The 27,941-nt window shown below is 38.8% G+C and overlaps 1 protein-coding gene across 1 annotated transcript in view; it reads right to left on the bottom strand.

Annotated features, from left to right (window-relative positions):
• Positions 1-27,941, bottom strand: part of SIPA1L1 (signal induced proliferation associated 1 like 1) — a 291,340-nt gene that overhangs the window by 109,894 nt on the left and 153,505 nt on the right. The window contains exon 4 of the mRNA XM_090271076.1: positions 17,248-19,047. Coding sequence (XP_090127202.1) covers positions 17,248-18,745 — 1,498 coding nt within the window. The 5' untranslated portion in view covers positions 18,746-19,047. The remainder of the gene's footprint in view (positions 1-17,247; positions 19,048-27,941) is intronic.

Here is a 27,941-nt window from a genome sequence, read left to right as displayed (position 1 = left end):
AGGTGGGACTGCTGTTCTCTGCTGCTGGGGAAATTCACAAACACGTATATTGGGCCACTGTCAGTTCACTTCAACAACCTCAGCTCATTCCCAAGCTCTCCCTGGTCAACCCTTCTCCAGAGCAGATACTTCAAACGTCCTCTATTCTCCTTCAACCACCCCCCAACTGCTTTCTCCTCAATCTCAGCAAATGATAATGCTGTCTAAATCACAGAGAAAATAAAGAAGTCACATCAGAAACAAATGTCCTCATTTTCCATCAGACATACAAACTTACCTGGATGCAGACTTCTGCTCCCTCTTCTGTACAATCCAAAACTCAATCACCCTAAACTGTGGCCTCCACACAGTCCACCCTCCCAGGGACTTCGATGCTGTGATCACCCTCCCTTGATCTTTAGCTTGTCCCTCTCTACTCGCTTATTCCCATATCATCTAATCAAGCTCAAGTCTTCTTCATCTTTAAATACAACACACCCTCAACTCCTTATCCCCCATCCAGAGAACTCCTCTTTCCCTTCTACTGGAAAACTGTTGAAGGGGATGCCTAACTCCTTACCTTAGAATTACTGTAATCTGACTTCCATTGCAGTAAACAATAATAGCCTTAAAGTTTAAAAACAAATAGATATGCTGGTCTTTATCTTGCTCAAACTCTCCCTAACAGTTGATCGTTTCCTTTTTTTCTAGAAACACTCTTCCTGGCTTCTCTGATAGCACCCTCTCCTGATTTTCCTTCTACCATTCTGGCTATTACTCCATTTCCCTTCCTTGTACCACCCTGAATAGTCCATCCACTGTCAGAACTTCGACTGCCACCTTGATGTTGATGCCTCTCAAAGTGGACATGCCCACTCCAGTCTTCTGAGACACTGACCTTTCCATCTCCCCAGTACTGGAACTCTACAGTTTGTCCCATGGGCAGCTGCAGAAGTGAGCCCTTCAGCTTGCACCAGACCTATGACACTCTCCCTGCAGTCCAATTTCTACCGACACACACCACCTTCAGCTAGTGGCTCATGCCATATCCACCGTCACACTGTAGTTCTTGAATCTACAATCTATCTACTTTTTCTCCATCCCACAGCCACTGACTTCCTCATATCATTATTTGGCTGGATGTTTGTAAGTCTTCTAACTGGTGTGCTTTTATCCAATTCGTTTACACAGCAGCCAGATGAACCTTCTAGAAAGCAAATGTGACCATCACTATTAAGTTTAAAATCCTTCCCTGGGTTCCCCAAGGGTCCTTGCATACTTTACGTGGCTTCCCAAAGGCAACCTAGGCCTGTGCATCCTCCTCCTTTTTCTTTTTAAGTATATTTTATTGATTATGTTGTTACAGTAGTCCCAATTTTTTTTTTCCCATTGCTCCCCTCTGCCCAGTACCCACCTTCCCTCCAGCAATCCCACCACCCTTAGTTCATGTCCATAGGTCGTGCATATAAGTTCTTTGGCTTCACCCTTTCCTATATTATTCTTAACTTCCCCCTATTTTGTACCAACTGATTATGCTTCTTAGTCCCTGCACCATTTCCCCATTTCTCCCCCTCCTCCCTCCCAGCTGATAACCCTCCAAATGATCCCCATACCTACAATTCTGTTCCTATTCTGATTTGCTTAGTTGGATTTTGTTTTTATTTTTTAGATTCAGTTGTTGATAGTTGTGAGTTTGTTGTCATTTTAGTGTTCATGGTTTTGATCTTCTTTTTCTTAAGTCTCTTTCACATTTCATACAATAATGGCTTGGTGATGATGAACTCCTTTAGCATCACCTTCTCTGGGAAGCACTTCATCTGCCCTTCCATTCTAAATGATAGCTTTGCTGGATAGAGTAACCTTGGTTGTAGGTTGCTTTTCATCACATTGAATACTGCTTGCCAGTCCCTTCCTGCATGCAAAGCGTTCTCTGAGAAATCAGCTGATAGTCCTATAGGCACCCCCCCACCCCCGTAGGCAACTCTCCGCCTCTCTCTTGCTGCCCCCAGAACACTGTCTTCATCTTTCACCTTTGGGATCTCAATCATGACGCATCCTGGTATGGTCCCCTCTGGGTCCAGCTCGCCCAGAACCCTCCATGCTTCCTGGACCTGTATGTCCATCTCCTTTGCAAAATTTGGTAAATTTTCCTCATTTTTTTCAATTCTTGCTTCCTCATTCTGCACTGGTTGACTGTTTTTTTCTTTCTAATGTTCCAAATCATTAATCTGAATCTCGGTTTCCTTCCCTTCACCATTGGTTTTGTGTGGATTTTCCTTCGTTTCATTTAGCATAGCCTTCACTTCTTCCCTTATGCATTTGCCATACTCAAGCATATCCATCAAGCCTGAGAGCACCTGTATCACCAGTGTTTTGAATTCTGGGTCTGTTAGGTTGTCTATATCCTCATCTGTTAGGCTCGCTATCTCCTCATCGCTTAGTTCTCCCACTGGAACCTTGATCTGTTCCCCCTTTTGGGCCATACTTCTCTGTCTCCTCATTCTGACAGGCTCCTTTGTTTGTTTGCTTCCGTGTCTTAGGTAGAGCTGTCGCTCCTGTTATGTTGTAAGGGGTGGAGCCTTAGGGATTTGTCAGTACAGGGCAACCTGTTTCACCATGTTGTGGTGCTGTATGTGGGGGAGAGGTCTGAGGGGGAAAAATGTCACCTGCCCAGCACTCGCTCCTTTTCTAGGTACCACTCCCACTTCTGCACTGGACTGGCACCCCTCTAGCTGCTGCCGTGGCTGTCGTTCCCAGAGTGGGTGGGTCTGCAGACATTCTAGGACTGTGGGGGCCCTTTAAACAAGCAGACTGTGCTGAGACTGGCAGTTTCTGCCTCCACCCCAACCCCCACTTGTTTGCACAGTCAGAAGCAATGAAGCTTGATTTTCTCCAGTGCTGGGACCTTGAGCTTTGAGGTCTGGTGAGGAGCTGAGAATGCTCCCCAGGTGTCCCTCCTGACTTTTTAAAACGTGTGACTGCGCTTTCTGCCAGCCTGCCACTGCCACCGCTGCTGCCGCCACCACCATGCCACATCCTCTCTGCCCTGGCTCCGCCCCTCCTACCTGTCTGGATGAGTATTTCTTCTTTATATCTTTGTTTGTTGAACTTCCATGCAGTTTGATTTTCTGGAACTTCTGGTTGTTTTTAGTTTTGAGGTAGTTGTATTCCTTCTTAGTTGTGGAGGGAGACACAGCCTGTCTATGCCTCCATCTTGGCCGGAAGTCCTGTGCATCCTACTTCTTACCTTGAGGATGACCTACACTGAACTTCCCTCAATTGTGCAAACTCCTTCAACTCTTTCTCACCCAAAAAACTCTACCTAGAATATTCTTACCACAACTCTTCTTTATTTGACTAAGTCCTCTAATCCTTCAGGTCTCCACTGAAATATTATTTAGACATACTCTACGGGAGTGATTGAATACTTGAGAAAATGAAACTGTTTACTTTGTATATTAATACTAATACTTTAAGTGTTAAGAATTCAAAATATACAAATTAGTGAAACAAAATTTTAATACATTAAAAATACAAAAATTTAGAAATGTTACCACACAAAAAAATGTAAATTTCTAAAAATATATTAAACACAATCATTTTAGTATAAATTGTCAGATAAAATAGTAATAGTGTTTAAAATGAAAACTAAATCATACATGAAACTGACAAATGTTAATTTTTTTAAATGAAAAATTAAAGATCATTTAAATGTTTTTGGTGCGTCATCATCAACACCCGACTGTATTTTTGGGTAATTTTCCCCAGCTGCTCAAGAAGTACATTTCTCAGTTTGGGGAATGGTGATGAAATAATTACAAACTAACTTTTAGCACTTTCTTCTGACTCTATCTTTAAACAAACCAATCTCTAATTTGATAACTCTGGGAAGACCTTTCAAAACTCATATGTGTGTTTGTGCAGAAACAGCAATTTTTTTTTTTTTCTAAAAGAGAGCTCTAGCTATTATTTCCAAAAAGCATTTCCATTTGGTCTTTGTCTATTTCCATTGCATTGGTGTAGATGAAGATTTTGTTCTGGTTTCCTGTGTTAAATTCACTACTATGATGATTAGACTCTGCTTATTCAAAAAGTCTTTTAACTTAAGTCAAAATTATTCTTACTATAAAAGCCTTGTTTTCTTTTCTCTCTCTTCTTGTCCCCTATTTGCTCCTGAAAATAACAGAGGTGTAGGAAAATAACCATTTCAACACAAACACAACTTTAATTCTAAATCCTAATGCAGTGGCAAGAGCCTGGCTTGACAAGTCACCTTAAACTGAATTTGAGTCCTTAAACTTTTATCTCAAGACAAAGGACTCAGTTGTTTTTTTTTCTTGAACTAAAAAACCAGCCTTTTAGAGGTACCCTTATTCTGGTCCTTCTGGCCACTCTTGGTTCTGCCTGTCTTTTAGTTTCTCGGGACTGTGGGACCTTCCCCTCAGACCACAGCCTTTGGGCAGCACTCCTTACGTGCTCCACGCTGCAGCATTTCTCATTTACTAGTACCAGCCAACCTCCGTTGTTTGCTAATAGAGTTATCCACCAACTGCAGAGAGCTATTCCAGCAGGCCCACAGTCATCTTTGTCTTGTGGGGGTGGGGGGGTGGAAGGGGAAGAGAAGGAAGAATGATGGGAGCTACAGCCCATGAGTGTTAAAGAAAGGCTGGGAAGCCTTTGATGAGAGAATGCAGGATGATGACAGGCAAAGGAAGGGAAGAGGAATTGGATAGTAGGGTGGATAAATCTGCTGATGGATGAATTGAAATGCAGGTATTACATGACCAAAAATAATATTTTAGTGCCAAGCATACTGAAATGCCCAAAACCAATACTGCAATCGCTATATTAGAATCACTACATTTGAATGATATAATGAGGCAAAGTGAGGAGGCACTTTGCCAAGCACTCCAGTATTCACATCAACCATGAAATTACAGGTATTTCCTTTTTTTCATAGATGTGGAAACTATAATTTAAGAGAAAGTAAGTCACTTCTCAGCCACAACTAGTAAATAGCAGTGCCAGAATTCAAACACACTATTTTAACTACTGATTCCAAAGTTCACTTTCTTAGCCATTACATATAACTATCTTCCCCAAGGTTTCTAAAATTGAATTATAAATAAAAGTTAAATAAAATTTGGTACCTAAAGGGATCAGCTAGCCAGATCACACATAAAGCTTTAATCCTTGATGTGCTATTGAGCCAAGGCTTCACTGTATATAAATGGAGAGATTTTAATGTTTTTTCCATATACGGGTGATCTCCCCCACTTCCCTTCATTTTTCATATTCAACACCTAAATAAATGTTTAGCCTGAAGTTTTCTTATTAGTTCTGGTTCTTGAGTTTTAACAAGAATGGTAAAAAGAGTGCCAATGAGTAGTTCTGCCATCACTAGAATATTCCACATAAATATCCATATTTTTGGTTCACACATATATAGTAATAAATAAAAACTCCACATTCTTAGGGAAAACAGTTCAAAGCTCCAAGTAATTATATCAAGTACAGTTATCATCTGGTTAGGACTTACATATAAATATGATGCACAGGGCAAAGAAAGTTAAGCCTGGCATTTTAATTGTATTAAAAAGAAACGAAAATACAATCACAAAAGTTGTAGGGTTTCAACTAGCATTTCTAATTTCTTGTACTGTTTTGTTTTTTTTCAAGCTATTTGCAGACTTCACATAAATATTCAGTTGTACATTTCCCTAGTGAGATCAGTATACTCTGGACTGTGTATAACTATAAACAAAAATACACTTTTAGTTTTCCTAAAAAAACATGCAAAGTTATAATTCATGATTTCTTTAGAATTGTTAACTTAGAATTTTAAATAGAAAAATAAATTGATAAACACAAATCAAAGAGACAGAAAGCAAGTAACACTTAGCCACTATCTCACACCTAAGAAAATCAGTGACATTTCTAAAGCAAAAAATGGTCCTTGGGAAAAGTGTAATACATTCTTTCATACTCTGCTGGTGGCACTGTAACTTAGTACCAACCATTTCATAAAGTATTTATTTATATCAACATGTTATATATAACATAGCAATGTATGTTCTATATAATATAGCAATAAATGTTAAAATCACAGGAAGGTTCACATTCTAATCTTAGTTACCCTAACTGACCGTGCAGAAGGGAAAATGAAAACTCATTTTCTCTAGAAAGAGCATCTTAAGTCACCACAGAGGAGAACACTAAAGATACTAGTTAAGAATGGAACAATGACACCTTTACTAGCTGGAATTAAAATTATTTCACAATTTTAAACTATTTTTTCATAAATTAGTCTACTTGGTAGGCTACAGGTGTGCCACTGTCAGCACAGTCAACAACATGAACTTTCACCCTCAATATTCTCAGTAGCCCAGTATTTTCACGAGACAGAGAATTTGGATGAAATTAGGAAGAATTTGGATGAAACTGCAGCTTCTATAAAGCTGTTTATATCTGCCTACAGGGTTCAAGTTTTTCAGCTGTTTCGTTTTCACACAACTTATTATACCTTAATATGACTAATAACCGGATTAGAAAGAAAGGACAGGTCCAATAGTTAATTAAAAAAAAAAAAGGCAGCAGCAGCACACTCCACTCTTCAAATGAAACACAGCTTTGACAAAGTGGAGGTAGTAAGAATCCAACTGTTAAAGAATGGCTCTTTCAGAGAAGTACACCACTCAGATTCTCAGTCTCTGGTCCTCAAAGGGCTCATCCTAATTATAAGGGTGGCAGTTCCATGAGAACTAAATAGCCTAAGATTTTACATCATATCAAAAGCAGGTCAGAGAAATGGATGGGGGACATTTACATAGGACTGGCCACCTACCAGAATTCTGTCCCAAAGCACTCCCCTAAGCTTATAATTATTGTGACATAAGAGTAATTGCCCACATTTACAAAGTGCAGTACTCTAAATTTCCAATTCTTTTCTCCATAAGTAACTTCAGAAGTAGGGCGATCCATCATGGATTCGTGGATACAGAGAACAAACTGATGGTCGCCAGATGGGAAAGGGCTTGGGGGGGCTGGGTAAAAAAGGTTAAGGGATTAAAAAGTACAGAATGGTAGTCACAAAATAGTCATGGGGATGTAAAGTATAGCACAGGAAATATAATAAATAATATTGTAATAACCATGTATGGTGCCAGGTGGGTACTAGACTTATTGAGGGGACCACTTCATAAATTATAAATATCTAACCACTATACTTTACACCTAAAACTATTATAAAATAATACTGCATGTCAACTATAATTAAAACAAAAAGTTTTTAAAAAGTAAAAAATGGTAGGGTGGTCTATTTCCCAGAATTGCATAAAATTGTGGGGCTTAAAACTGCATGTGACTAAAACAGCTCCCAATAGCCCCCTAACTTGCCAATAAAAGGTAGACTTTTATATCAAGTTAGGTTGACATTAATAAATTGTATCAAAGTAATTAAAGACAAAAGTACTGAGAAAACTATTCGAAACAAAGTGAAAATAAAGCATAACCATCAAAATGAGGAGATTTTTTTATTGGCCACTATCAACCACTAGTGATCAAAGAAAGAAAAATGTTTTGGGCCTATAATAAATGTGCAAAAATAAAAACTGTAAATATTCAAAGTGGGCAAGAAAATGTTAAACTACACAGTCTTAAACACTAAGTCAGACCTTTCTGGTCTAAGCTCTCTTAAACGCCTGTAAAGTTCACACCATTCTATTTACAGGACTCTCTGTTATGGAATAATTGAGCATGTGGGAAAAATTTTACTTAACAAGATCATTTATATAAGGCCAGAGATTTTAAAACTTCTCTATGGATAGAAATTATTGGGGGTCAGGGGGGAGTCCATGAATTTGAAAATATTATATCCTTATTTTCATTAACTTCTAAATGAAATGTAGCATTTCTGTCCATTAAAAATGTAGGCAACAAACTATAGTAACTAATAGTACATGCAATTTTGACAATAGAAATCAGAGGTATTTTCATATCATATTACAGGTGTTGCAGACATATCAAAATACCAATTATGCTCATCACTACTTTGAAAATATGAGTTATAGACCTGAAGCTAGACCTTTTCTTAATGCAATAAGATAAAAAGCATGTTAGTATGTCACAAAATTTTACACACATGTGCAATTGTATTTTAATATACTTGCATTGCTTTGTACTTTTACTTAATGCACTTAAAAATGTTATTCTAAGGACAGCCCATACATTTCATGAAACTGTGAAAAGGGTCATTGGGGGAAAATTTAGGAATATCTCATGTAAACATTATTTATAGTAATGAAAAACTGGAAAATCTGAATTTACAACAGCTGGAAACTTTAAATAACTGATGGTATGGCAATTATAAAATAATGAAAAATTATTTAAAACTTATTTAATGATCCTTATTTTAAAAAATGAGTATGCATGTACTAAAAGAAAGGTGAGACCAAAATAATAGCACAGCAATCAAACAAGTTTTTCTTATTTTCTATTGTCACTAATTTTTCTGTAATGAATATATATAACTTTTATCATAGGAGGATTTTTTAAAGTATAAAAATATATTTGGTTTGCAAATGGTCCATGAGTATAAAAATATTTTAAAAGGCTGCATATTAATGCAACTCTTTACTTTTAATGTTAGTTAATACTAATTCAAATGCCAGCTCAAAAGCAAAGCACTTAACATCCCAATGGAAGAAATTACAGTGAGACACCTGTTTCTCTAACTCATCATTTTTGTATTTAAAACACCCTTTGCTGCTCCTTACCACAGATGTTGCAGCAAGATGTCTGCCAACCTAAAATGCTTTTGAAGGATTTGGAAGAAAAGTCCTTCCGAGACAGCCAGAAGTTGAGTCATGGCAGAAGCCACCACCACTCATGAGGACAGGGACCATGCAGAGTCTACCTGCTTGCTGACTAACTGTCCATATGAATTTAGAGGTTGTCTCTGCTGATGTTTTTACATCACCAAATGCTATCTTGATTTGAATTCAGTTAGGAACATCTCTCCTCTGACTGCCCTGAAGCTCAGATGAATGGCCTCCCCATGAGAGGAGGAGGCTCTATGAGAAGATGAGTAAGAAATTGATACAATAGAGCAAATGTTTTTTGAGCACCTAACTTTGGGGCTCAGGCTCACTGCTGTCTGAAGTTATAATGAGGTATGCATTTGGAACGCAGATGACAAGCTCTCTTGTTATCAATTGAACAAAAGTAACAGATGGTAAGGGCCTTTTTTTCCTTGAGACACAAAACAGCACAGAATTCTTTGGGCCATGGGAATCAGTAAGCATGGCTGTCATTCTGATGCATACTGACACAGGAAGTTGGGGAAGCATCGCCATTTTCACATGGATGGTTCATACCTTAGTCATTGTTATTGACTGAACCTGAAAGGTTGTTTTTCACTTTTTATCTTGACTGCTTGTAGACATACAGAAAAGTTGCAAAAACAGTACAGGAGTTTCCACAGATCCCTAACCCAGTCTCCCCCAATGGATGTTAACATCTTATGTAGCCACACACCACACAATCATTATTAATCAGAACCAGGACATTACCATTGGTACAATCTGTTAACTAAAAATCCGACTCCAATCTCACAGTTTCTTCACTATGCCCCCCCTCCCTTTTAATTTGGTTTCAAAATACTATGCTGGATTCCAAGTTGCATTTAGTTATTTCTCCTTGGTCCCCTGCAGTCTGTAATAGTTTTTCAATTTTTAGTTGTCTTTCATGACTTTGACACTTTCAAAGAGATTTTTATTACTCAGTGTGAGTTTGGTGATTTAACATGATTGGCCTGAGGTTATGCATTTTGGGCAAGAGAACCAGAGAAATGATGCGACCTTCTCAGTCATCATTTCATGGGGTTCATGATATGGACCTTGATTCACTTGGTTAAGGTGCCGTCTGCCAAGTGTCTTCACCAAAATGTTACTATCTTACTTCTTATAGTTAACAAGTATCTTTAGGGAGATGCTTTGAGATTATGCAAATCCTGCTTCTCCTCCTGTTTCTCCTCAAACTGTCACACACTGATTACAGTATCCCTCAGTTGTGTCTAATATAGTTTACAGCAGTAAAAATCAGTCTCCATAATGGTGTTTTGGGCCTGTGGGGATCAGCTGGTGGTCTTGGTTAACTTCCACAAAACCACTCTGACCACACACAGCCTTGTTTGTGGTCTCATTTCCTGAAAAGAGGGGAAAAGGAACTACAACATATTAAGTCAGTGTCTGGCATATAGCAGAAGGTCAGATACACATAGGGCCCTCATTGCCTCCATCTACCTGGTGCTATAAATACAAGATACTCTGGCTCCTCAGTTCAGTAAATCTCTTACTTGGCATCAGTCCCGAACAGTAAATCTCTTACTTTGCATCAGCCCGGAACATTCATTCAACTATGAAACACACACGGGGCCTGGCTAATCTGTGGTCCTTGCCTTCAAGCAATGCTCAGACTGGTTAGAACCAGTGCATTATGGAAAGCATTGTACAGAAACAAGGGGCGCAGGGCGACTCAGAGCGGTGGTGGGAGAGCCATCTGCACCTCTGGGGGCGGGGAGGGGTTACACAGACATCACAAGCCCAGGAGAGGCAGGAGCTTGTCAGGTGGGTAAGAGAAGAAGGAAGAACAACCCATTCCAGGGCGTGCACTGGGCGGAGGAGGAAAGACGGCTCCATGCGGAAGGGAGCACAATAAAGCCCTCCCACCTCCGGCACCCACGTGGGTTTCTATCCTGCGCCTTCTCACTCCACAAAGACACCTTTCTGTTAAGAAGTCTCCCAGATTTCTGATGTTAGCCCTCAGCACCCAATGGAAGGTGAGGCCAGCTGGGAAGGAGCCCCACAGTGCCACAGGGAAAGGCTGCCACCTACACCGGTCCTCCTAGGTCTTCATTCAGAAACGTGGTAAGATCGCTAGACAGCTAAGGAAACCAATAGCATGAGAAAAAAAAATGAGAAAAGAGAAAATACAACTCTGAAGATATAGATCATTCAAAGGAAAGAACTTAGGTAAAAATTCTGTAATATTAACAAGAAATGTGGGGTATAGAAAATAAAGATGAGCTACTATGAAAAATACCTACAGTAAAACAAAAAAATAGTAAGTTCCTGGGGAATAAAAATATGATTGCTGAAATAACAAAGTGAAAGGATGAGATAATAAAATGTGCTGAGCTACATACCAAGCTCTTATGCATGAGATAAAATTGATAAACATGGAACAAAAATATAAAGAAATTGGAAATTACAAAAGAGAACATATGAAGCATAAATCCAGAGGTTTCCAAAAAGAATTTTTTACATCAATAATAACAAACAAATATATAAACTCGGTTAATGAAACAAATAGAAAAATAAAAGAGGAAAGTGGAAACAAGTGTGTTAATAATGACGGCTATATGGTTGAACAGCAACTTTGGCCCTGGGGGTTGAGGTAAAACAGAAAATACAGTAAAGAACAAAACAAAACAAGCAAGCAAATAAAACACACCTATCATCAGAAAGGCAGGCGTTTGGTAGCTACCAGAAAACAATTCCTGGCATCAAATTCTAACATACATTATTCTCCCATGGAACTTTCTAAAAGGGATGAAGGACGACATAATGGGCAATGTCTTCATTATCAGTTTTACTGCAAAAGCAAATTCCGTTTTCATATGACTGGATCTTAAAAAAGATGTCCTTGAATTGTCAAATGTCTAAACAAATGTGGCCTTCTGATGGTCCACCTTGATTTTAAAAATAAAACACAGGAGGGAGCAGCTGAAGCACAGGCCCTTTTAATCAACTTCCATAAACCTCTAACTTGACATGGCCCAGGTAATAGGGAATCCTGAATGCTTGCTAGGTCGGCGTTCAGACACGTAGTGCGGGGACTCGAGATGACAGCCAAGAAGGGAGAGGACGGTTGTTTCAAAGGAGTAAACATGCAAACTTTCATGCCTAATGACCTCCTTGCTGCTAGAAGCCCCAAGCAGATAAAAAGACAGCAGCAGAACATTCCTAGGTCAGTTTCTCAGGAAGTTAGTGCCTCAAATCGTCCTGAGAAGGACTACACAGAGCTCCCTTCAAATTATTCAGTTTATGTGATCACAATAAAAAGTAAAAAGCAAGGACATTAAAACAATAAATTATACATATATAAAACCTTTCCTTATTAAATTTGGCAGAGATTAACTGTTAAGTTCAAGAGCACGGGGTACAATGTGGTTCAATGAAACAGGCTTGTCTTGCATTTACACTTGAAATATTAACACCATCCATATCAAAAAACTAGACATAGTATAATTATCTTTTAAAAACTCTTAATTATAAGGCACCCCATAGCAGTGTCTTCAGGCCTAATGTTGCTCTACTCATAGGACTTTTTTAAAAAAGAAAAACAAAATAAGCAAGATTTTTTACAAATAAGCTTAACTACATGGTTGTCCCCTGATGTTTATCAGTACCATACAATACTCCACTAAAACATGTAATTGCTCCTGAATGATGCTCATTTAACAAAATGGAACTTGAAACATAGCTTCTGAAAGCAAAACTAAAAGCACATCAGAGTGCTAAAAGCTGTCAGTTCAAGTACAATAGAAGTTAAGTGCATATATTCTAAAGAAATCGTGTTAAAGGCGGCTGATTACAGAGGATGTAAGGTAAAGAAAGAAAACTGGACATTAAAATAACAACTGAAATCCAAGTTATTCGTGACCTCAAACCAGTAATCCTGAGCCCAGCACACTGCTGGACCTCATTTGTGTGTGGATGTGTGCATGTGGGTGTGTGTGTGCTCCAAAACACGGGTGTGCAGTGGGATAGGGAGAAGTGGAGGTGTAGGAAGAAGGTGAACAACGGAAAACAATCAAATCTGGTGGTTTAAAGTTATCAGAAGAATAATCAGGTGCACAATCATTAGTATCCCCTCTGTTCTGGGGTGGGCAAATCTTAGATGACCTTCAGACTAGATGATGGCAGCGTCCCCTGGCCAATGGAGAGGCCCTTCCCTATCAGAGCATCTTTAATAACGACTTTGGGAGTGACACCCCACCTAGCATCAGGTAAGCCTATCAACATTTGGATCACTGGAGCAGCAAACACCTTAGCCAAGGCAACCCATGGGCTCCTCTTTTCTATTAATGCATTTCTCTGAATGGAATTTAAGAAAGTCATGTCTCAAACACAACTATGTACTCAGTGCAAAATTGGAAACAAAGAACAAAAAAACAAAAAAAAACGCTGTATGGGCACAGCAAATGAGGTAATGGCTAGGAAAAAGTCCCCTCCTCAGTAAGTTATGCCAGGTATAGGTAACAATTATTCTATAACTTAGTATTTTCCATTTATAAATTTCCTTGGTACTTTGATCATGGTGACTATGTAGATAAAAGCTAAATACAAAATCTACATGCATTCAAAGGGAGTCGACCAGATTAATCTTAATGCTATCCTCCTACCTAGCGTGTGCCTCTTTAGGAAGGCTGTGGTTGCATCTTTTGGGCTTATCGCAATGACAGCTTCACCTTGGGGGTCCCCTGAGCACTAAGTGAGGAGGTCTGCACGAAGCACAAAGTAATAACACAACAAAGCACTTCCATCATTTAATCCTCAGTGAGTCTCAGTAGACATTCACAATCACTAGCAAAACAGCAAAGAGAAGTGAGCAGGAGAAAGGACCGGAAAGAATACTGATGTGTGGTTGCTTATTTTAGTAAGTGCACACAGTGGGATTCCTCTGTTCCTCCAGCATCTTTCCAGCAATGGACTACACTTACAAGTTGAAGCCAAATACCCTCTAAAGACTAAATTGGCAAAATAATGATGTTTATTTAAAAAATATAATACTTAAAAAGTGACTGCAGCTTCATCAACCAAACACAATTAGATTATACATCTAATATTGCCGGTAAGAGTATACCTACTATAAAGTGAATTGTTTTTCCCAGAGACTTAGCCACAGTGAAGCCAGGAATGCATTAAAGAGAAAAAATGAAAAATACATGGTGATAAAGAGGTTAGAATGACCACTAGCTCAGAAGCCCTAAACCCTGTTGCTGGAAGATAAATTACATCTGACATTGATGTAATCCTTCAAAACGACTGACTCACTTTAAGGTTCTAGTTAGGAAGAAATGAGTTAGTGCACTAATATCAATGAATCAATTTGTAAATAAAAATTATAAGACAATTTCTTAACTATATTATATACAGTGATAAAAGTATAGATATTATATAAATGTTTTCATATAGAGTTATGCTTTAGGGGGCTTAATATTAACTTTAAATGATGTTATTCACAGTCCTAATTTGTTGTATGTTATCATATTGTGACAAATGACCCGTCTGATTTAAAAAATTCTAAGTTGTGCGACCCAAGAAAACACAACAGGCACTCTGTGCAACTGCCTGTCACTGAACCAACTTCTTGGACGACCTACAGCTCGGGCTCCCTCTGTGAAGCATGACGACGAAGCCCCATGGCACCAGCAGGCAGTCTCTGGGGCCACACACACGGGATTTCTGCTCCCACCAGCCAGACTTCACGCTGACCAAACCTGTTTATGTCAATTGACCTGTTACTGTAATTATGAAATCTAATTAAATATTATGGCTTATGGAATATGAGCACCAAAGATAAATCTTGTTTCTACTAAAAACTAGGTTGAAGGCTTTGGAAAGACTTAACAGAGACAAGTCACTAAAAAGAATGCTGTTGGATTAAATGTGAGTGAAATGAGAAAAAATAAATATGAAACCTACGATTTTATAATATTTAGATTGCTTTGCTAGTGTCCATGTTTTTGCTCTTGTGGTTAATACTATTAATACAATATAGAATTCAAAACAGTAGAATCACTGTCAAAGAAATGCCCTTGGCTTCACAAGGGTTTGGCAAATATATTTTTATATATTTTAATGAAAATAAAATATTTTGAATAAGTACACTTTTAAAAGATTTCCTAACTTAACCAATATTTTCAATTAACCAGTTCTAATTATGTTGGATAAGAGGATATTTTCAATGCTTCAAACTAGAAACTACTTTGGATTGGTGACTTTTAAAATTATAAAATTTTAAAATTATAAAGTATTCTGAACTAAACTGGATTACTCTGGAATATAGGCATTCAAATTTTTATCTCAAACTCTGGAGAGATAAAAATACTTTAAACAAATTTCTACCAGACTTTTAACATAAAAATAAACTCTTTCCCTTTAGACTAAATAAGAGGGCAGAGCACATGGTTAAGAGCATGACTGGCCGGACGCATCGAAGGTGGAATCCCGGCTCCAATATTACTAGCTCCATGACAACTTAACCACTAATTTCACTTATGCCCAGGTTTCTCATGTGGAAAATGTCACCAATAAATATCCTACTTCAGTGGGCAGAGAGGCTGAAATGAGAAAATGAATGTCATATCAAAATTCAGCAAAGTTCCTAGTACATAGTAAGTGCTCAAAAAATGTTCATTATTAATATTATCATATTGCCTATTAGGAAAAAAAGTTCCTACTACTACATAAATAAGATTATAACTGACATGTTCTCTTATGTTGGACTTAAAAGCGTCAGTTTTTTAGCAAAACAGCCTCCACCTACAGACAGCTCAGAATCACCTGTGGAAAATTTCCCCAGGTGCAATGAGTCAAGCATTCTCAGCTAGGTGCAATATTACTGCCTAAAGGATATTTGGCAATGCCTAGAGACATTTTAAGTTGTCACAACTAGGGTAGGGAGGCAACACCTATTGGCATCTAGGGTGTAGAGGCCAGGGGTGCTGCTAAACATTCTACAATGCATAGGATAGTCCCCCTTCAAAGAACTATCTGCCCCAAATGCCAAGATGGCAACATTGAGAAACCCTATATTTTAAAGGACAGTATGTATAAGAAAAAAGTGATTTCTAAAATCTGAACTCCAGAAAATTATTGTGAGAGAATAAAGATTACCTATAAATGAAATTGGGATCTTCATTATCATATTGATTCCAGGACCACTGCCACAAATATTTAGAAGACATATGTACATGGTCACAAGATAAGATACTTTTGGTCAATAAACCTGGGGTCTATCACATAATAACCTTATGATAAGGTTTATTCTAAAGCCATAATGAGTACTAGAAATGAAATGTCATTTGGAAGAATAAATCTAAATAAGATTCAAAACTCCAAAACAGTAAGTGAGAAATCAAAGCATTGCTGTAGTCATTTGCATATAGGGGGGCTCTCAACTGGCTGCAGAGATTACTGAGCCAGGCAAAGGACCTACAGGTATATGTCCTTCCTTGGGCATCCTGTTTGCTAGCTTGGATGCTTCTATGACAAACTTACTCTTGAACTAATAATGCTGCTCAAAAACAATATCAGAAAGCTCTTAAGAGTTCATTTAAACTACTTATTTTTTATTTTTCTAATCATATTTTATTATGCTATTACAGTTGTCCTGATTTTTCTCCCTTTGCCCCATCCACCCACTCCCTCAGGCAATTCCCCCACCATTGTTCATGTGCACGGGTCATGCATATCACAGGGCCTTACTCAAAAATATGAGATAAAACTGTACACAAAGTATATTCCACCAATATATGTATATGTTTTTCCCCCACAGAATAAAAAAGACTAGAAAGGACGTCACCAACATGTTAAGGGTAAGAGATAAGCTCCTCAGTGCTTTTTTCTATTTAAATATAGAAGAACTAAATTTGATTCCTAGCTCTGAAACTTATTAGCTCTGTGACTTCTGTCAAATAATGTAATTAATTCCCACTAAAATTCCTGTGAAACAGATAGAAATGTATTACAATTCCCATTAACTTATGAAAACATTGAGGAGGAAAAGAAATGGTCCTGTACTAATTGTAAATGTGCTAAATTAATGAAAAGTAGCATTAAGATCGTTTTGTAATCCTTAAGATAAAGCTATATTTAAAATATCTTCAGCTTTAAAATTTATCCCTGAAGGTGACACAAGTCTTCTATACAAAGACTATAATCTCATCCACTAAATCAAAGGGTCTTTATTATTTTTTTTTAAACATGAATATATAATATACAAGACATTTTACTACCTGAAAGGAGGAAGTAACTTAAAAAAATGCAAAAAGAAACACATCGCAGCAAATACCTATTTAACTATTTTACCATCAAGAGAAAAGAAGCAATACATGAAAATTTTATGTCACACTGCTGAAGAAAACAAATACTCACTTTCAGAAAGTACAGCACAGAAGATTAACAAAAGCTATCTACTCACCCTTCTGATAGAAGAATTTCCTGTAATAGTAAGCGCCGAGGTCCACGTGTTCCACAATGTACCGTTTCACTCGATCCAGGTGCAACACCAAGCTCTCCTTGGGCACTTCGAGCACGGCCACCCCTGCGTTTGTGCAATGGGAACTGAGCGCAGATTCAAAGGAGGCACTGTCGCACCCGCCAAAGGAACCCGGATTTGATTTCGACAGGCTGATCTTCCTTTCGCCTTCCCCACCTATCTCATTCCGAAAATACGGGCAGCTCATTACAAGGTCATTGCTTTTATCGTCTCCCTGGTCCAACCCGAGGCTTCCTTTGGCGTTCAGGTCCTCTGTGCTGCCCACTGGGGAGCTGAAACTGGTTGAGTGAGACAATGGTCCTGAAACCAAGGCCGCTACGGCAGCTGCTGAAGCCCCTGTGGTGGTGTTTCTCCTCTTAATAACATTGTGCCTGTTCATAATCGCCTCGTTCAAGTCAAATAATATACTCTGGACATCGTAGTGGGCAAAGCACTTTGGACACGTCCAGGGTCTGATGGAGTCTTCTGACCGGTTATCTTCAAGATCCGATGATTTCCCAAGCTCATCACCTTTGGCATTGCGTAATTTACGAAAAATGGATGAGTCTCCAGTTTCAGACTTGGACCGTCGCTTGAGTGGTTTTTCCCTTTCCTTAAAGAGCCTGAGGTTCTCTCTCTGTGAGATGGGCCCATCTATAACATCCAATGAGAAACCAGAACCTTTGCCCCCACCAGCGATGAGAAAGTCACTGAGCTTGGTTGGAGTCGGACCTCGATCCGATTTGTCATCTTTGTAGCCCTTTAACAAGTCGAAGAAGCTCTCTCCGGACGTTCCCTGCTTATCAATTGAAGATGTGCTACCATATTCCCTGTGCAGTGATGGCCCAGTCTTGTATGTGGGCGAGATACATTCATCAAAGCTATCCACGTCAAGTTCACTTATGGTGATATCACTGTTGCTCCGCTGTCGTATTCTGCGAAGAGCCTTTCTAGGGGAGCTGGGGTAGGCTTCAGGCATAAGAAATCTGGAGTCCATGTTCTCCAACGGTCTTGTCTTGTTTTTCAGCGTGTTCTGTATGCTTTTTAACATGGCTGAGTCACTGGAATTGAGGCTAACAGAACTTCCCTGACTCACAGGACTGCTTTTGGAGGACATGCTCTCAAGGCAACTTGAGGTTTCTATTTCCTGGCTTGAACGACTAGATTCTTTTACATTTTCCTTCCTCGGGGGCCAATCTGCAATCCTTGCCCTGACCCCCATCTTTGGGACTCCAGGGGTCGAGGTTATATGGTGAGGACCTTCACTGCGGGGGGGCCCTACAGGAGCCATGACCGATGATCCCAAGCTGCCATTTTGGGACCTGAAGCGCCGCATGTAGAAGTCATCAGTGTGGACTTTGGGAGTGCCATCTGTGCCGACCATGGAGGCCCTTTCAGTGGCAAGAGGCCTCTCCGTCTGTGACCGTTTCAAGCTGGTCATGATGGGAAAGCAATCAGACTTAAATCCCTGCAGAAAGGACCATCATATCTAAATTGTAAATGTGCACTTCCCTTATGAAGAATGGTTTCCAGCAAATACAGCAGTTACACAAGATCTTAATCTTTTTCATTTAAAAGGTTAAATGATGCCTTATTTTCAAGCTTCTGAAAATCCCAGTCTTCAAAACATTATAATCCACTATTGTTCCTTCGCTTCACTTTAATAGATGGCTTTCTTTCAGAAAAAACTGAATGGAACTTGTATTACTGGGACTCTGTGGTTGCCATAATCCCATGCTTGCTCTAAAAAAGAAAAGGACAATTGGAATTAGCATTTGATAAACACATCTAAAAATAAATATGCAATTGCCAAAAACCAGACACATGAAGACTTCATAATGAACGTGGTTCACAGCTCACAATCCAGTATTTTAGTAAAGCAGATTAGAAAGGAAGTAAAACTGTTCAATAAAATTCATCTTTTAAATTACATATATTTTAAAAGACTATTAATGCTTCAGCTTAATTGAATCGTTTCGTATAATTGGGGGAGGGGGTGGTGGCAGGGAGGATATCATTCCAGGATACCAAGGCTCCAACCCTCAGTACAGACCCAAGTACAGGCTCCAACAACCCCTGATAATGTGCAGTATCACAAACCACCATGCTGACCAAAAGTTTGAGACATAACCAGAGTTCAGTACTTACAGCAACACAAAGACTGAAAACGGAAAAATTATTTAATATGCGGCAACACTCCGTTTTTAACACCTCCCATATTTCAAAATCCGATCCTGTCTGTTGTTTCTTTACAAAGGTTTAACATAGTTGGCAAGAGCAAATACAAGAGAAAATAAACGGTGCTTTCCCAGAGCCATTACATCCATGAGCACTCTTCTGTATTTTCCTCTACTTTATTACTTACCTCGAAGAGGAATATTTCAGAACAAATCCATCATTCACCACCAAGCTCTCCCCAGTTTCATCTACTCCTAAAGCTAGAACTATTTCACTATTTAACAAAATGCCTGCATTTCCTCATTCACTGCAACCTACCCCAGCCTTCACTTCAGTGTTAATTTATGAAGATAGCAAAAACAAAATGCTGCAGTAGCTAGACCTCGCATACTCCTCAAGAGAACTGTTAACATCCTTCCAGGTGAGGGCTGAAGAAAACCAACTTCCTCCTGTGCACCTCTGTCAGGACACAAGAGGCACTATTTCGGAGTACAAAATCCTGCATGGTGGCGTACATCCTGAAAATAAAAGCAGAGGACCCTCTTCCAGGACTCCACAAATGACACAAGAGGTGGCCTTTACATTCTTGCCAAATCCATGTTGGGGAAGATGCTGCTGAACCAGCACTGCGCTAACAGGGCTGCATTGTCTACAAATCACGGCTGACACCCCAGGACGGCCCGCGCACTCCTCACTCCTCGCAGCGGTAACAAGCACTTACTTCCACAATAATTAAGCATCTTGCTCGTTGGCTTCCTGCCTGTGAGGCAGTGGTTTTAATTCCTCTTGCAGTACGCAGCATCATTTTAGAAGCCTCGCTGCTATTTAAAGGCTGGAACATTTAGGGGTGTTTCAAGAACTGCACACTGCCTGCAGAGTGCAGGGCCAGCCGAGCTCCAGCTGGGCTGATGGGCTGGGCTGGGCTGGGCAGCATCACAGAAACGCCAATTGTTCTCTTGCCCCTCCTCTTCCCCACCTTTTGTGAGGGGGATAATGGTTTTGCACTGCTACCTAATTAAACCTGGCTTTTGCGCTTTCTAGAGAGTTCTGCTGTCAGATTGCTCTGATTTCCTTTCCGTTTCAGAACTTTACAGTCTCCTATTGAACGTTAAGCCTTCAAGTGGAAGAACGTGCTAACTGTTGCGTCCAAAGGCTGCACATGTGGCCCCAGCTAAGAAGCAAGAAGTGCCCCCTCATAAAACAGAAGGAAAACCAGTTAACTGAACCAAATTGCTAAGCAAGCACCAATCCCTCTCCAAAGAAAAAAATCTTCTGACAATCCAAACCAGATCGTATGGGCTGTTTTTTAAATAGGAAAAAAAAATGCTGTTTATTTCAATGAAATAAATATCTTTCAAGAAAGAACACACTGGCATAATTCTAAGTACACTCTTATAAAAACCAGATGCTTTCACCACTTCTCACAATCTCACAGAAATCAAGATCACCTTATTGTCAGAACTTTCCTTCTCAAAGAGGCCAATACACCAACCCCACCATGATAAAAACTTGTTCTTGCCACACTTCCATTTCCCTTAGAAAACAGTCTGTTGAAGGACTGTCTTTTTTAACGCTATGTGAAGTTATAGCCATTGTAGGAAGAAACTAAAAGCCAGCACTAAAATAAAACAAATTTAACTTTGAACTGACTCGAAATTCCCAGTCTCGGCCATTACTATTGATTCCACAGTACTCTTCTTCCTGTTTTTAATGGATTTTTAAAAATCTTACTTTAAACAGAAAAATTCCATCACAATTTAAAAGACATGCCAAGCCTCCTATTACATCTTTATTATAACAACAACTCAATGTTTTTGTTTGTTTTTTCAAAATATAGACGGCCACATGGGGAAAGAAGGAGAGAGTGCCCACAGTTTAATGACTTGTAAAAACTAAGGAGGTTCAAGACAGACAACTCCTAAGTTAAATGAAAAATTTTCCCCCTTTCTCCTACTTTCTCTCTTTCTTTTCCTCCCTCCTTTCTCCACCCTCATTTATATTATCAAACCCCTTTTGGTGCAATATAAACTTTGGACACTGACTAAGCCTTTGCAGAAATAAAATATACGCTGTGGATTAAACGACCAGTTGTCCGTGTGTGTAATACAGGCATACCTCAGAGAGGCTGCAGGTTCGGGTCCAGACCACCACAACAAAGCCAGTGTCGCGATGAAGTGAGCTACAACCTTTTTGCTGGGGGAGGGTCTTGCCCTCAATTTATAAAAAGCGCAACATCTGTGAAGCTCAGTAAAGCGAAGTGCAATAAAATAAGGCAAATCAATAACACCTAAGACCTATTCCTTGGGGTTGATGGAAATAGCAAACATATGCTGACAATTATTAGCAATTCTCTTGATTATTAGCAAACCTGCTTAAGCATCACTACATATGGCAAGAAGCAATAGAATTAAACAGAACAACACTTATTTACAGCATGTCACCTCCATCTGCTGAAAGAGCAGGCTACATAAAAACTGCCCTGTTACATATTTAACTTTACAGCTCTAGGTACTACCTAGATCCATTTAGCTAGAATACCAATCCCACTTTTAGTTCCATGGGTTGTTGGAAACTATCAGAAAATGAGAAAATCCCTTCAAATTCTACTAGTTTAAAGTCTTTTCATCACTCAAAGTCTATCACAACATAACCTACCACCCTTTTCTCATAATACTATTCTTCCAGAAGTGCTTTCTCCCCTCCTCTGACACAGCCCCAGATTTTCTGCATTCTTTCCTGAGCATCAACCACGTACTTGGTGCTAGGGATATATGAGGAAATAGTCCCTCCCTTCCAGGGAAGCTACAGGTGTAAAACAATCCCTGTCATTTGGGGACATTGACACTTTTGACCCTTCCCTCCTTCCTGAAACTCTCTGCTCTAGAATTCCAGGATAACCCAGTTCTTCAATTTCTCTTGCTTCTCGCTTTTTGCTCACGCCTCAGTATCACTGGGAGGCTCCATTCAAAAGCTGGTGATTCCAGGATGGTTTCCTCAGCTCACTTCTCTTACCGTTCTTCCTGTTTTGGGAAGGGATTGTAAAGGGTATAGTATTAAGATGCATGTGAGCCCTGAGTGCCTTAGCATGTGATCACAGGCCTAGGTGCACTGGAGTTAACATATTACTCTAGAAAGCAGGGTGATGACTTGGTTGGACCACAACAGCTGTCTGTGCAACTGAATGAAAACAGAATAATGAAATTACTTAAGGAGGTATGTATATGGTAACCAGTACTTTCTGGTGATATTATAGGTACCTGCAGCTTTAAATATCTATGTAGTTACTTCCAAATCTCTACTCATGAACTTCTTCCCTAAACTCCAGATAAAATATATGCAAGTGCTCATTTGATATCTTCCATACTTACCTATTTTTGAGGGAAAAATCGGGGTGGAAATCATTTTTTCCAAGAAATGAATAGGTGGTAAGGAAGTGAAAACAATAAATAATTCAAGGAACCAAATGAAAAGAACAACATGGGAAATTTTCCTTCTGCCAAGGGCATAAAGAATAGTTTAAAGGCCTCACTAGAAGATGTGGGAAAAACGAAACAAAACAAACAAACAAAAAACAACTACAGTTTCTTTACTGAAATAATTTGTAGTACAATATGCTATATTCACCAAAAAGATGTAGCATTCCTTATCAGATCCTTCTATATTCCTAAATGACATTTTGTTAGATTCCTTAACTTCTATTAACCTCAAATACAGGGCCAACTCTCTCTATTTCAGGGTATTAGGAGTTTTAATGATAACTAATGAAATGCTCTGATGATTCAGAAATATACAATCATAGAGTATTTATGAAAACATCTCAACAGTTAACAAAGTTGAATAGACAGATTTTGAATGCCCATAAGTATTCTTACTTTAGAATAGAAAACTTTTTTTTAAAACAGAAATTTGACTTCACTGTGCTTGAACATTAGATTAAATTAGATAACCAAATAGGACAAACTATTTTCTTTATGTTCATTCTTGGCTTTCCTAAGTTTCACTCACATTACATGCAAGTAACATCTCAGATAAAGGGATATCTCACTCTTTCAAATTAGTCTGAAACACATACAAACATCTCAGAGCAATGTCATGGATAACTGAAGCTTTATGAATCAGTACATAACTTTTTAGACTGGAATTTCCCCCCTCAACAAAAAGCAGGAAAGACTAGGAAAAAGGGAGTTGATGGTTCTTGATCTCCAAATGTTCCCTAACTGAAAAAGACAACTTTGATTTGAAAGTCAATTTAAACGTTGCCCTGAAATTAATGAAGTGAATAAAGAAGTTATAGATACAAAACAGATATAACAGGATAAAGATATAAGAATGCCATTTATTTATTTATTTATTTATTTTTATCTTCACCCAAGAACATTAATTTTTTTACAGGGGGAAGGGAGGAAGAGAGAGGGAGGGAGAGAAACATCAATCATTTGCCTCTCATATATGCCCCAACCCCACAACCTAGGCATGTGCTATGACCGGGAATCGAAACTACAGCCTTTCGGTTTGTAGTACAGCCCTCCAACCAGCCGAGCACACTGGCCAGGGCAGAATGCAATTTAAAATATGCCTGTTTGGCCAAGTAAGAACCAAAAGAGAGAATAAGACTTGTCTCAAACCTACCCTCCTAACTAAAAAAAGTTCAGTAAATAAAGTTATATTTCAAAGGCCTACCTAAGGCTTGAAGATACTTTATATATTTGAGGGTGAAGGAAAACATGAAAAATTAGCAGAAAACTTGAAGATAGAAAAGCATTGATACAGCCCTGGCTGCTGTGGCTCAGTGGATTGAGTGTCGGCCCGCGAGCCAAGTGTCGCTGGTTCGATTCCCAGTCAGGGCACATGACTAGGTTGCACGTCAGGTTCCCAGTTGGGGGTGCAAGTGAGAGGCAACCGCACAGTGATGTTTCTCTCCCTCTCTTTCTCCTTTCCCCTCTCTCTAAAAATAAAAATAAACAAATGATTTTTTTTTAAAAAAAGAAAAGCATTGATAGAAAAATTATGAAGCAAGTTACACGGTGGAATTATTGATAAGTAGTGAAATAATTTAATAGCTCACAAAATAAAGAATACAAATAAATATGAGTATTTATCTCTCATACTTAAATACGACTGAATGTATGCAAGAGCAATTATTTAATGCCAAAGAGTTAAGTTTGAGGAGCTTAAAGCAGGAAGGTAAAAAGTAGAAAGGTAACAGTAAATCAGAATTAGAGGAAAACAAATAAGTGTTGGAGGTGCAGTAAACTAATACTTTTAAGGAAAGAAACTGGAGCTCACCAATTCATCGGGGGTATTTTGAGAGTGTCCATGCCTGGCTCCAGGATATCAAGAGACCAAACTCAATAAAGCCAATGAGTATTTTCAATGTACTAATTTGTACATTAATACTCATTTAAAATACATTAAAAGTGATTATCAAATATGACCTGATACTAAACAACATACTATCAAGTATAATCAGAGGAAAGGGAATATGAGAAGTGGATGCTAGGGTGGAAAACCAGTGAGTACCTCGTATGCAGGGGGGAATGCTTGTCAACTTTTCCTAAATTGTGCTTCAGATTCTTCATGTTATTCATTCACAGGAAAGGGGTTCTATAATTAAATAAGGCAGACACTACATAATATCTCCCTCAGGACATGAAAGTACATGCTAGTATGTTAAAGCCTCCATGAAAGTTCCCATTTAAAAAAAAGCAAAGCAACAACACTAACTTTATTAAAATTTATTAAAATTAGAGATTTCTTAACTGATTTGACCATGAACACACTTTAAAAAAATAGAATATGATCGGGGACAAACAGGCCTAGTTTTAGAAGAATTCAAGATAAAAACAAATTCGTAAATTTAAGTTACATAGATATATAAATAAGCCAAAGAAAGTTCACCAAAGGATTTATAATGCTTGTCTTTAGATAACTGAATTACAACTACCTCTTTTATATTTGTCTATATTTATTTTCCAAAATTAGCATGTGTAACTTTCATAATCAAAAGAAAAAACTTAGGGAGAAAAAATAAACCCATCCTTCTGTTACAAAAAAAAATAAAACAGAAAGAAAAATAAAAAAACACCCAAACAATAAAATATGATCTGGGCATGTGGTATAATGAATGCACATTTGAATACAAATTATAAAATACTGCACTATGTTAAACAGCCAACTCTGACCACTGAAATCACTGAACAAGTCAAAATCCAACAGATGTCAGGTCCTTCCAATGAGATAATCTTGTGCTAAATCCCCTGATTAAAATGAAATCAAAGAGAACTACAGAAAGCACAGGGTATTAAAGATTATAAGATTAGCGGTATTTATAGGAGTTAAATGATTACTTCATAGATGATTAACACAACTGCTTGTATTTCCTTGTTTACAGATGCTTTCTTTATACTTAATATTACCACAAAAGCCCCCTGTGCCTGGTCATTGGGTCATTGCATTGGCTGCAACGACCTGGAGAACCAGGTGAGAGGCTGCCTAAACAAAGCAGAGATCAAGCCTTCATCACTTGTTCCCCTTTCCCGGGACACACCCACTAGCCCATATCCATGTACACCTCACCTTTGGTTCTCAGACTCCTCCTGCTGCAGAGGTTCAGGCTAAATGTGCAGAATGTGACCACCTGGACTTCTTGGCCAACACTCTGGAGAGCATGATTAAAGTGCTATGAGGCTGAAGGAACTGAACTGTATATTTAACCTAGAATAAGGGGAGGCCTTTTTGCATTTTATAATGTATTTTCAAATTTGTTTTTTGCCATGAATTCTTGAACTTCCAGTCCAGCATTTATTGAGAGAGGGGCCACTATGTAGTGAGGGCTTTGTATCAGAAGCAGTCTGCCTGCCCCATTGAAAGTGGAGAAACTCACCTCACCGGGTGTTTGTGGGGACTAAAGGAATGAACAGGTGTCAGAGAGTGGAATGGATGACAGGTCTGCTCTCTCAAAGCCATAAAGGGAGAGAGTTTATACTCAGAAATAAGAGTTTGATGAAACAAATGGGCCATATGCATTTAATGCAGTCTGTATTTAAGGGAAGTGCTAAGGCCATGGGGAGTGATTTTATGTTGTGATTTCCTTTCTTTTAAGCTTTTGGTCCTTGGGTAGTATTTTAAAATCTAAGTGTGTATCACTTCTGAGCCCGAGACATGAATCTCTACATCCAGTGGAAAAAATATCGATAATTAACTTCCTCACAATGCTTATACTTATTGTTCAGGAACCTTCAGTGGCTCCTCAACTGCAATCCTGTTGTGATTTAGGCCTGGAATTCAGGACCACCTGGCACCCAACCCCAAAGTGCTTCCCTTCTTCCTGCCCCAGACCAACTGTAGACCTTGTCATAAAGCTCTACCGGACAACTGAGACTAAATTGAGGGTGTCCCTCTCTGACATCACATTCAGAATTTAAAATTGTGAGTTATTAGAAAGAAGACCTTGTCTGAATCCTTCTTTTTCCACATGTGGTGTCTCAGGGCCAGCGAGTATAAGTCCATTGAAGGTTGAACAGCAAGGGGCAGAGCCCACATTTAAAGCCAGATTTCATCTTTCCTGACTCCAGTGCTATTTGCTACACCATGCTGTCTTTCCAGAGTATGCTTTTTCTACAGTCAGCTGCCATCCATTGTCACTTCAGTTTGAGCAATCCTCAGGCACCTGTTACTGGGCATTACCGCCTTTATCGCCACAACCATCTTCAGGGAGGAATCATGCACCACAGTTCGCGTATGAGCACCCTAATGCTCAGAAGACACTAGAGTACTATTCTAGGGAGCTGGTCCATCATGTTCCTTGCACCAGAACATCCATCCCCCTCAAAATGCCTCTTCTTCTACTACTTTCTGAAATTCTCCGATTCACCTTACACATGGTTGGGCCTTTCTTCCTCATTTTAATTATTAGATTCTTGAGGGCAGAGATCTATCCAATCCTTACCAAAGCCCCTGAGTTCAGTGTCCTTGAAACAGAATCATAAGAAACAAAGGTCACATGGTCTCAGCTAAGATGAATTAGAAAGTAATAGCTACATTAATAGAATTTATATTGTAATCTAAAATGTAATTATGGTTATCTCATAAATAATAGTGTGAGAGAAACATGGCAAAAAGAAGTCCACATAACAAAAATTTAATACAGATTTCAGCTTAATCTTTCTCCTATAAAAAGCCTTCACAACAGCAATGAATGAAAAATAACCAGTTTGACCTTTCTCCCTTCTATTTACCCATCATTAAAGGACAGGGAAAACGGCCATTAAAAACAAAACAAACAAACAAAAAACTGTTTAAAAAGCAACATGAAGTGAATCAGTTAGAACTGAATAAGGGACCATCACAATGAAATAACTAAAACGCAAACCAATGCACAACTGAATCAGCTACTAGGCCTGTCCATGTAGCTCAGTAGGTTAGAGTGTTGTCCCAATATGCGAAGGTTGTAGGTTCAA

This window comes from Furipterus horrens, unplaced genomic scaffold (assembly GCF_987537825.1).
Source record: "Furipterus horrens unplaced genomic scaffold, mFurHor1.1.pri manual_scaffold_3, whole genome shotgun sequence".
NCBI classification, from domain to species: Eukaryota; Metazoa; Chordata; class Mammalia; order Chiroptera; family Furipteridae; genus Furipterus; species Furipterus horrens.
This window is presented reverse-complemented; position numbering and strand designations above follow the sequence as displayed.